The sequence below is a fragment of the Gobius niger genome (assembly GCF_951799975.1).
Source record: "Gobius niger genome assembly, chromosome: 7".
Lineage (NCBI taxonomy): Eukaryota > Metazoa > Chordata > Actinopteri > Gobiiformes > Gobiidae > Gobius > Gobius niger.
This window is the reverse complement of record NC_136858.1, coordinates 30,821,077-30,833,122: the sequence shown is the minus strand read 5'-3', so window position 1 is coordinate 30,833,122 and position 12,046 is coordinate 30,821,077. Positions and strand designations below refer to the sequence as shown.

Sequence of the window (12,046 nt, the reverse complement as noted above, 5' to 3'; positions counted from 1 at the left end):
AAATACTACATTTATTTGGTCATTTTTGCTCCATTTTAGCCTGTGTGAGCCAGAAAACGATTAATCGATAATTGAAATAGTTGTCGACTCTTTCAATAATCTATTAGTCGTCGATTAATCGATTAGTCGTTTCAGCCCTACCGGGGCTACAGCAGGGCAAATAGGGCAAATGATACAAGCAGCCAGTGCCGGGGCTACAGCAGGATAAAAAGGGACACCAAACAAACATATTCACGTCATTTGTTTATTGCCTGTCAAAATGGAGTGTCCGGATCATCCGCTCTTTAAAGTGCATATGACACATTAGACACATTTTTTTGCAAAAACATATTTAACACAATTACATTTTGCAAAGGATTTCGCCACGTTTTTGATATTTATAGTTTCACTTCCTTATTGGACACCGACAGGAAGTGACATGGATGATGGTAAACAGTTTTAAACTATTGTCGTGTTAAGTAAATGGGAAATGAGTGAGTCAAACATCTATGGAACTTTACCTCTGTCTATGTCCCTGCCTGTCAGCAGCTTAAAAATTAAAATTGAAATAACTTTTCTGCCCAACATTTCTTCATTGAAATTGCTGCTCAAATATAATTATAATTTTGCAACAGATGCTCTCTTTCTAAATACTGGTAAGTCATATTCTCAAAAGCATTCAAACTTGTCATATGCACTTTAAGGAGTTTAACTTACTCCCCTCCGGACGCAGGGAATTCCAGAGGCTGTTGCTAAGAGAAATGCTCTTATGTCGACCTTAGGCTTTGTCTGATTTTATACTGATTGTCTCTCAGCTGTTCAGAGCCGGACTGATGATGGCTGTGTTATACAGTAAAACTGTACCATTGTTATTTCACTGTATCATCTGTGGACAGCTGCTGCATTATAATTTCCCTTCAGGACAATAATAAAGTTGAACCATGAACCTTGAACCTTGAAAAGAATGTCATTTATTTTTGAAGACATAATACTAAATGACAAGATGGTGACTTTTCATATGGTTTTTATTATTGAAGGAATGAAGTGCCTTGAGGCATTTCTGAGGGGCAACAGTGACTCAGATGGTAGAGCTGAACAACTGAGAGGTAGGTGGTTTGATGGCACAGATAGGCAGCCTCGCTTCAGTTAATCTACCCCAGGGCAGTTGTGGCTACAGCAGCTTATCACCACCAGTGTGCATGAATAATGACTACAGTGCTGCTCTTTGAGAAGCTTGTGACACAGGCTTGTAAAGCGCAATACAAATGTAAACCATTATTCCTCCCATGTCTGCGTGGTCTGCTCCTGCCTCCAAATTCTCTGGGTTCCCCAACTACAAAGAAAACTTGTACAATAGGGTCTCCGCTTGGGCAAAGGCTTCCCTGTAAAAAAAAATATTCTGAAATCTTAGAGGGACTTTCCTGGGTAGATAAAGGTCAAGCAACTTCTGGGACACTAAAAACAAGCAATACAGTAATAAAGTCAAATTGTATCACTATTTTCTAATTAAAATACTCAACCACCTCTCCGGTATTCACAAAAGACATGCAGCTAGGCCTGTCATGATAACAAATTTGAAGTTTGATATATTGAGGCAGGAAAGGATCGTGATAAACGATAATATTGACTCTAACGATACTAGATACTGTCAACTCTCAGTGATGGTGATTCTGACCATCAGCCTGGCTCCACATCATGGAGATGGGTCCCCAGGCGCGGCACTGCCCTCGACCACTGCTCCTTACGGGTTGCCCCAGCAGCATCGAGGGATGGGTTAAATGAAGAGGACAAATTTCCCTACGGGGACAATAAAGTATACAAACAAACAAACATAAAAATAACAGTAAAACTTTGTTCTAAACGTACATAATCATATCCTAAAATACCACACAAGCAACATAAAATATAATGTAACTCAATCTGCTTCAGTTAGAAGTCAAAGTTTTACAAGGAAAAAGTTGGGGGGAAATGCTAATAAATGTATAGGCGATAAATATCGAGCCCAAAAATGTATTGTTTAATTGTTATTTATTGAACGATAAGTCGATATATTATTGTGGCGACACTGGTACAGTTGTCTGCTCTAAATGTTGTTGTATGTTTGTTTTTGTTTTGTTTTTGTTTTTAACTAGACCTCGAGTCTGCAATAAAGGTTGATGATTATGATGATGATGATATAGTAATTATCGTGACAGCCCTGCATGCGGCAGATTCAATATTCAATATTACATTAATTACTACAATACTAAACCTCGAGAAAGTATTAGTTTCTGCACACACTGTGACTGTGCTGCTCTGAGGCTGAATCTGCTGTTGTGGCTCAGAGCTGCCCAGAGGGAGTAGCCGGAGCAGCTGACTGACCCCAAATACAGCCGACTGTTTATCTGAGCTGTCTCAGGTGGGAACCAACCACCGGGAAACAGCTGACGCACGAGGCCTAAACACAGCCTAAAGAAGGCTGTAAAGGAGTCATAAATTTATATGTGAAGTATTAATCCCTGGCTTATGTCGGCATGACAGCATTCTTTAGTGTTTAATTGAGAAGAGGGTTTGAAAGATGACATAATACCGATATGGGGTTGTGGTACGACCGGAATACAGTATATAGTCACAATAATATAAGAACTTTTGTGGAAATTTCTTTTGAGAATATAGAGAAGTTGTGTTTTAAGTCACACTGCAAAATATTTCTATGTTGCTACAGCTATGTGTAAGCTCTCAGTTGTACATGAGTAAACAAAGGTTTGTGAGTCATCATCTGTGCAGTTCAGTTGAGTGCATCCAATGCTTCAACTACAGGGACAGATGATGACTCAAGAACCTTATATGTGGCTCACAAGAGCAACCAACCATTAGGATCCAAACTGGATCCTAATCATTAGCCATGACACATACAGTGCTACTAAATCAGACGATTAACAAAAACAAAACAATTAGGAATCCAAAATACTTTTTATTTCCAACCGTACCAAATGCTATCTTTGATAAATACAGCAGTTTGCTCAAAAAGGTGATCCAAACTAAGCCACAATCTATACTCTGTGGAGATGTGGTTCTACAAATTAACACAAACAGTGGGTGAATTGTAATCATTAGTTAAATCCATAGCATTTCCTTTCCAGATAGTTTAATTTATTTATCTCACAGTTGGCAATTTTAAGGCAAATGGCCATTTTTAGTGTCGGTGCTGTAACAGATTGTGGCTTTGGTGTTGATACAAAGACATTCAAATTACTTCAACCAAAGCTGCGCCGATTGTCTCACTCAGGTCCGTTTTTATTACACATTCATCGTTGTACCAAAATAGTTTATATAATAATAATATAAATACTGATCATATATAATTATATTTTTTGAAATTACATGTAAACCAACACACATACAAACACTCCACACCAATCAAAACGTGTGTTAAGTCAAATACTTGAACTGTAGTGATGCCGATTTTCAGCGTGATCGATTTCGGAGGTGGCAAAGTGCAAAAACAGCATTATTATTCATCAGTAATGCACTACAAAGCAGCATCTATGAAACACTGTGAGACCTGTCCAAGCAGCTCCAATAAAGCAGGGTATTGGAAATGCTCAGAGCTGCACACACACACACATGGGGATCTGTGTGAATTCAGAAAACCCTTATACAAAACCTGTCCATGACAAAGGCAACAATATGACTCTTAAGAAAAATACTCCCTTTTTCCATTTAATAAAGGCCTCTATTCAAACTGCAAATGCAGGAGTGGGCGATATGGCGATACAGAGATTGTTATATTGTGATTAAAGCAGCTTATGCTAAACAAAGGCTACTTTTCTCACTGCTCCAAGTGCCCATAGTATCTTTCATGCTTTGTGTGAGTGACAGGCAGAATGAACCATTCTATTGCTAAAGAGGACTTTTTAGTTTCTTCTTAAAAGCAACATAGAACTCTCTGTGTGCAAGGATAGTGACATAATTGAAAGCATGAACTAGATCAGTGGTTCTCGCCTAAATATTATAAATATTTAATCAAGCTTACAATAAATTTACAAAAGAATTTTAGAGATTGTAATAGAATAGATATCAAAATACAACATTTCCTCACAGAGTTTGGTTGATTTAAGCATTAATTGTATGGTAAGTGTTGTTAAAACTGCCACGTAATTTATCAACATTCATTTTTGGTGAAGGTCCGGTCACCCAGCAGGTGAGAAACACTAAGATAATCACAATATACATATAGGTGTATATTTTTTCAACATATCGCCCTCCCCTTTCCAAACCTGTCTTTGTGATCGACAATAATGGCACAACAAGAAAAGGCATAAACATTGGCGTGAAACAAAAAAACATAGCGCTGAGCTACAGAAGTTTGTGTGCTGACTGAGTGGCCGGAAATATCAACTGTTGTTCAAATGCATGCAGTGTCCACAAATGCTGCTATGTCGAGACAAGAGGAGGCATCAGAGCTAGTGCGTGTTTTGAAGGAAAATATACAGAAGACCGTCCTTGTCTGCTTTTGAGGTTGTTACGAAATTTCCCTCGACATTTCCAGGTTTTCCTTCGTGATCATGGTGGGCTCTCCCTTGTGCGTGAGGTCCGTGGACATCTCGGTGCTGTGCTCCTCCATTTGCTCCAGTACATCCAAAATGGTCTGAACTCTCCGTACCCCGTCGCGCCTGGCTTGCCTCACGTCCACGCGACCTTCGGGATCAACAGAGTCCAGCGCTAGCAGCTCTTTGGTCAACAGCTCCTCCAGTAGTAAGTACTTCTTATCATTCTTCTTGCCGTTAAAGCACTTGACCTCTTGCTCGAGCTTGGCGACCCGTTCGATGATCTGCTCCACTTTGGCTAAACCCGGGTGGCTCGGCTCTGCTTTTGGGACGTCCGGAGGGGCAGTAGTGGTTGTAGCAGTTGCAGTAGTTGGAGTAGTGGTGGTAGTAGTCGTAGTAGAAATGTCCTGGGGTTCTGGTTTTGGAGGCAATTGAACAGTGATGTCTGTCGTATGCTGAGGAATTTGCGCGTCTTGCCTTGGAGGGAAATGAGGTAGCGGGATTGGTTCGGGGTGGAGAGGTTGGGGAGTTTGGGGAGATTGGGGAGGTTGGGGAGTTTGAGGAGTTTGGGGAGTTTGGGGTGTTTGGGGAGGATGGGGAGATTGGGGAGGATGGGGAGATTGGGGAGTTTGGGGAGGTTGGGGAGTTTGGGGAGTTTGGGGAGATTGGGGAGGTCGGGGAGGTTGGATCAGCGTTGGGGTCAGCTGTTGCGGTGACGGGGGCTGAGGTTGCTGAGGCGATGGAAGCTGAAAGTGTTGAGGTTGATACATCTTTTCAGGCTCTTGGTGAAAGGTATGGGGCAGGTGAACACTCTCTGGTCTTTGCAGGTGAATACTCTCTGGTCTCTGCGGAGAGACTTGCTGCTCCTGCTCCATTCTCTGCGGCGATTCTCTCATGAGTATGTGCTGCTGGACCTGAAAATGAATCATGAAAAAAGGTTGTTAATTGATCGCAGCTTGAGGTTCTATTCATTTCATTATTAATCTCTCCGCTTAGAAATGATGTCCTGTTAAGTACTGTATCTTCTGTGGTCAAATGAGCAACACAACTTTACCTTCACCTTAAGGATTAGGCAACTAATTCATTTTCTTGTAGTAGAGCACAATTCATTTAAGCCTATACTGTATATGGGAAAAACCGAGACTGCCTATGCCATAAGTATCTAAATATAGCACATTTTCTACACTGTTAAGGTTTAAATCATCACAGCATAGTTTTATGGCGGCCTGCTTTAAATCACTTTGCCATCTGAAAAAGCGGCGCTCAAATTTCAATTCATGTGAACTATTGGGATATGAATGAGGCAATGTAAGAGCACAAGCAAAAAGTAATCTTGAAATAAACAACGTTTTCAAGAAAAAGGTTAATTTGTCCTTGATTTGAGTAACTAATTTCAAGAAATCAGTTTTTTTTTTACACTTTTTACATTTAACATGTACATGAAAATAGAATGTTGTAGATGAAGATCAAGGACAAATTTACTTGTTTCTAGAAAATTGCACTTAAATCAAGATTACTTTTTGCAGTGCAAGAATCAAGTTAGGGCAGCAAACAGCTTATTGACTAAAATGTACTTTCATTTCTTTAAATCAGAAGGGAATGGATAGAGCAGCTTCAGGCTAATTTGGTTTTAGAAATGTATAAAAGCTACCTTATTTATAATATCTACATACACTAGGTCTATGCTAATTAATTTGCTGCCTTATCTCTTTCCTGTAATCAACTAATTTGTTCAAATCAATTCCCCTTTGGACAATAAACTTAATTCCCCTCATTGATTACCTGTGGTCGTTCTCCATGTCCTTGTGTTACGATCGGCGACTGGCTCCTCATGTGTGCCGCTGGGTGGTGGATGGACGACGTTGGCGGGAACATCACTGGAGAGGCCCGCTCCCTCGCAGCGTAGCCGGGCCATTCCTCCGACTGTATGCGGTGGAAGGGCTGCTGGTGCTCTGAGTACGGGACGCGCTGGGAGTAGACAGAGGGGTTGAGCTGGGGTGAGGTTTGCGCCCCTAAAATGCCCTCGTGGATCACTGGGATGGGGATGTAACCGGCCTGTAGACCAGTGCTGCTCGGCCGCGGAGGCTGGTGATGTAGGATGCTGTGAACCTTCAACACAAGAACAGAAGAGTTTTCATTAACCTCTTGCCACCCGCCTAAACCAAATGCATTCTGTCCTCTTTGGCTATCATATAGGCCTGTGTAGCACCTCATTTGAAAGATAAGACCCACAAAACTGATCTTTTTCCTCGCATTGTTGCTGTGTTGTGTCACCTTTTGTATGTTTTTTTTCCATTTTTGTCACATTTTTGTTGAGTTTTTGTCACATTTTTGTTGATTTTTTTTTAAACATTTTTGTTGAATTTTTGTTGCATTTTTGTCACATTTTTGTTGAGTTTTTGTCACATTATTGTTGAATTTTTGTCACATTTTTGTTGAATTTTTGTCACATTTTTGTCCCATTTTTGTTGAATTTTTGTCCCATTTTTGTTGAATTTTTGTCACTCTTTGGTTGAATTTTTGTCACATTTTTGTTGCGTTTACATCCTTGTTTTCTTCTCTTTTTTTGTGGCTATTTTGGTGCTTTTTCCCAAGAAGCTTTTTGATTGGGGTAAAGCCAAACTGGAGAAAATGGGATCCGTTCAGGTGGAAGTTAAGAGGTTAAAAAGACATAATTAAGGAAAGAAGGGGCCCTCAGTTTACCTGAACCAATAGCTCAAGTAGCACAACATTAAAGGTTGTAGAAATGTGCATGGCATTGCTTGTCTCTGGCCTCTTGACTCAAAACATTCATTTAGCACGGGACCATTTACAGCACAACATTTGAATGTAAGAAATGTGCTTCTGGCAACAGAAAGCTGAGGGAGATATTTACTTTCAAGGGCAGACTTTAACTTTGCTTTATTAGAATTCACACCGGATAAATTGTAGCCAAAGGGACTTTTTTATTGACTTTTCACACAATTGCAAGATATGGGAAATGATTCAAACACACATTGGGTGAGCTCATATCATGAAATATCAACATTGTTTCTTCACGTCTGCAAGAACAAATCTCTCTTTTGTCTTTTTTTTTTTTTTTTTCGCGCTGGCCAATAGTAATTCAGGCCATTATATGAAAAACATCAAACAAAAAGGGCTTACAATGTTAACTTACTGCAAGCACTTTGAGTAACATGAGTAACATATTATACAAACCCTACGGCCTCAGACATTTGAGAGCAAACTGCATCATCTCCGCAAAATACTTCTTTCATAACAGCTCTTTCCCTCTTTCCCTGGCAACAGCAAGACTCATGCCCATTACATGAAAATACTGTATGTGCATTACAATATAAAGCCTTCAATGTATCACCTTGACAAGCCGTTAACCAAATAAAAAACGATTTTATCCTATACAGAAAATAATTAGCAGTTTGGCCCTGTTTTACTATAAAAAGAAAAGAAAAAAATCTCAACTACATATTTTGGATGTTTCTTTTGCCTTTGAATGGAGGGATATATTGCAAAATGAGCTTTATTTAGATATTTATGACATGCTACAATTTGTTCTCTCATCAAAAACATACCTGGTGCTGTGTCTTGACTCACTCGCGCCTCTTTGAGTAATCTTTTAATCTTCTCCCGCACCTATTCTAAGCTCCTCCTCAGGTCCTACGTGTCCTCACCTCTCGATCTTTTGCTAAGCCTAATCCTTTCATCGCGAATTAAAAACACTCGCCATAGTTCACTACGGCTACACGAACCACGACTGACTATTTCCCCCCCCTTTTCTCTTTATTGAAACAGCCGCACAGCAAAGGAGAGCAAGAGGAAGGGCATAAAAAACAGGAAGTGAAACTACTGGATGTGTTGTTTTCGAACCATCATAGTGTAAGATAGTGTTAAAGAAGTATTTGAGATGAATTTTCCGGCCTGTAAATGTGTAACTTTACCTCTGGTGTGTACGAGACGGGGGAGATGGACTTTGCTGTGCTGTCACTGGGGCCGGTGTCTGGGGGCCCGTGTAGCGGTGATCTGGGCCGGCCGTGCAGTCCCGTAGTGGGGGAGGGAGCGCCTCTGTCCGTGCGGGTGCTCTGTGGGGCGCTCGGCTGGATGTAGGAGTAACACGGGTGCTGCTGCTGCTGCTGCATCTGCTGCTGCTGTTGCGGTCGGACCTCTTCCCCCTCGTGGAAGACCGGGATGGGGATGTAGCCGGGCCGCAGGATGGGGTGCTTCATTTCTCTGACAAAGGATTTCGGCATCTCGTGAGGGCTCGGTTCTGGTGATACACAAGGCCCGTTTGCTGATGGCTCTCTGACCTGAAATTTAAAGTTTTGTATTCATGTTAGACAAAGCCATTTCTAGCATCAGGCAAATTAGAAATGTATCATTTTACCAGATTTTGCTCATATTATAAACACTTGGGAATCAGTATGGATCATGTAATTCTTTAAAGGAATAGTTCACCGTTTTTAAATACTGAGATATGTTCTTAGCTGAGCTTAGACATGTCTGGTCTTTATGTGTGCCCTCAGTCAAGCAAAAAGACCAAAGATGTTGTTAGCATTTGGCCTCTCCTAATGTATTCCTATGGCTCCAAACGGGGTGAAGTTAGAAGCAACCACGCTCTTCCACGGGCACAAAGACCAGACAGGTACGTATCAACTCGTCTAAGCTCAGGTAAGAACATATCTCAGTATGGAAAAACGGTGAACTATTCCTTTAAAATGTGTATCCATCTTTTTTTAATATTATTGCTAATAAAGCAATGACATTGTGCATAAGAGAGCAGCCTGAGGTTGAATAGATTGTACACATGCTCATGGACGATTTGAAGGTTTAGGGATCACCATTTTAACATTGCAGATATACAGATACACACCCCCAATAATAGAAGCATTGCACATCAAAGTCATTTTCAGACTCACTTGTAGTACCTACAAATTTAGACCTGGGTATAGTCCTGGCTTACAGTAAAGCAAGTGTTTTTATTAACTTTGGTTTAATTAAAGGCATTACTTATACATGTGTTATTATCGGGAGAGAGAATTAGAGAAACCATACACATCTCCAAAACGCCCACTGTGTAAGGAGGCCCGTTTCAAATGCAAAGTGTTATACTGTGTTAAACTTTTACACTGTTAAAGTGCATTACATAAATGTACAGCATGTGGGAGTTGGAAGGGTTCTTTTGATACAATGAAATAAAGATAATTCGACAATGGGATGCCAGAAGTAACAGTCCTTTGAGCATTATTCAAATGATCACAATGTTTGGTGGGCCACGCTGACAGCTGTGTTTTGATATTGTTGCTATGATTTGCATGAGATCATTGACGGTCACGCCCTCAAACTGAGCATGTTGTGTCTTAATTTAGGGGGAAACACAAAAGGTATTCCTTGAAATTGTTTCCATTGTGCTATATTTCATGGTTCATCCCCATTTTTTTTTCTTTTGTAATCAGCTACAAAAGGACTTAAAAAAAAAAGCCTCAAAATAATCCTATGTTAGGGCATGGTAATTTGCTGGATAAATGAAACCGTTATATTAGTGTTATATAGCAATAAGTTCAGGCAGTCACCAGCGCCATGTTAAGCAACACTTTTGTAAATATGACCAAAGTAGCCTCATGACCTCAGTAGATTATCAAAACTAATCCCAGGGCTATATTAAAAAAACACATACCACAAAAACGCAAGCCTAATTAAAACAAACAAACAAGCGGCACACTTTTTCTTTCGACAAAAAAACTTTCCTAAATAGTTGCGAATGACCCTTTGCCCTCTGCCATATTTGTTGGGGACTCTGAACAGTGCCAGCAGCATTGCACCAATTTTATCCCCCGACAGCTGTGTCTTTCTAGCAGATTCTTCGGGACACTAACTTTGGACAACAGTGTCTATGTTTCAGAAGAGGCACTGGCAACTGGCAGCCTCTAAAGATCACGCTATACTGACCGAAAGTCCCACCGCGTTACTCGGGTTTGCAGCGAATGTTTCCGCTGCTCGATATCACACGCGTTGTGCGGGGTTACAGTAGCCATTGGGACTCCCCTGGACCAACTTCAATCCTTGTAAGGCAAAAAGTTTAACATATAGACTGATGTGTCGCTATGGAAGACGCGCAGGGTAATTAAAATAGAGGACGATGGTCATAGGTAGCCTCCACGAAGCGCATGGTGACTCATCGAGTAAATTTAGCTTTAGATCATGGCACGGGAACACAACAGGCTTGATCACTTGTTATAACGGGCTTATGAGCTGTCTGCGAGGGGGGAGGTGACGGTGCCGATCCAGGCCTCTCCAAAAAAAAAAAAACATGTTTAAATGTTAACATGATGTAGTCCCACGCGTTTTGCGCTTGGGTATAGCCGACGTGCTAAACCAGAACGGTGCGTGCGTAAAAGCGACAGAAACACCGTTAGTTGACAATAGCAACTTTACGAAGCGGCTCCTCTCTTCGTTATTTACCTTTTTGGTGTCGTGTCTTGGGTCATTCCAGGTTGTGGTGCGGTTGTTATGATCCACAAAGAAAGGCCATCCAGTGTGCGGGTCGATTTTGACTTCCCAGCCAAGGGGGAGAGGGTCGCTGTCATTACTGGCCATCGGGAGGGTCTGTGACTGCGTCTTCATGCCGTTCATGTTTTTGGCTGCTGTCTTGTACTGAGACATTTTATACAGGCGACGGACGCTTTAAAGATGCCTGCAAGTGACGTGCAAAAGTGGGCTGGAAATTTCTCGAAATAGCCGGGTTAATGTCGGGGGCGGACAGCGCGCATGGATGCGGACTCGCACTCACACTTGTTACAGGAGACCCCCTAACAATTACCCTGAAGTTACTGCAACACATATTACAGTAATATCGAATGGCTATATGTTTTAAGAGCGGGCGGCTTGGACAAGAACACAATGGCAATGCCTACTGTATTAAAAGTGGCTTGCCTGTAATGAAACCTAAAATATTATTAAACATTCTAAACTAATTGCAATGTGTTATGTTCAACCTGTAATAAACTTATGCATCTACACAGATTGGAGTGTTGGATTTCAATGTGCATTTCAGAAAGGTGCGTGAAATGTGGAGTCGTTTTGGAAAATGCTTCCACTGACAGTCACTGGGTCAGAGTGGGGTTACAATAACATTAACACGGTATAATATTTTTATGGGTTACTCAGCAAAACTGTAGCCAATAGACCGATTTGATCACCAGTGTGAGTCAAAGAACAGATTTGCCCGGGGATGCACTGTGATGATGCCAGATCATTTTACAGTGACTCGACGAAGACCACTCATCTGTGGGACAGATTTTTCTCCATGAATCTAGACGTTTCAAGTGAGTTCAACATGATGGTGTCTGCCTGTAAAAAAAGTAATGTAATCCATTTTGGCCTATATTTTTGGTCTATCTTCAGAGAAAGTACTGGGATTAAGGTTTATTAGCTTATAAGAGTAAACATTAGGAAGCTTAGCCCCAAAAAAGCTTAAAGACAGTGTAGTGTTGTTATGTCAAGAATAGAATGGGATGCACAAGTAACCAATTCCATTGTTGTGACTG

At 41.0% G+C, this 12,046-nt stretch overlaps 1 protein-coding gene across 1 annotated transcript; it reads right to left on the bottom strand.

The window, feature by feature from the left end:
* Window positions 1–2,963: 2,963 nt before the first annotated feature.
* On the bottom strand, window positions 2,964–11,377 carry bag3 (BCL2 associated athanogene 3). Its single transcript, XM_079559522.1, has 4 exons — window positions 10,962–11,377; window positions 8,444–8,809; window positions 6,291–6,617; window positions 2,964–5,422 (listed from the first exon to the last, which is right to left on the bottom strand). Exons 1-4 carry the CDS (start codon window positions 11,160–11,162, stop codon window positions 4,484–4,486), a joined length of 1,833 nt encoding a protein of 610 aa, XP_079415648.1. The 5' UTR covers window positions 11,163–11,377; the 3' UTR covers window positions 2,964–4,483.
* Between the last annotated feature and the right edge of the window lie 669 nt (window positions 11,378–12,046).

Coding starts and splice junctions, on each gene's coding strand:
- bag3 (XM_079559522.1), bottom strand. CDS start 11,162: ATGTCTCAGTACAAGACAGCAGCCAAAAACATGAACGGCATGAAGACG. Junction 8,810..10,961: donor CAAGACACGACACCAAAAAG/GTAAATAACGAA, acceptor TTTAAATTTCAG/GTCAGAGAGCCATCAGCAAA. Junction 5,423..6,290: donor GACATGGAGAACGACCACAG/GTAATCAATGAG, acceptor ATTCATTTTCAG/GTCCAGCAGCACATACTCAT.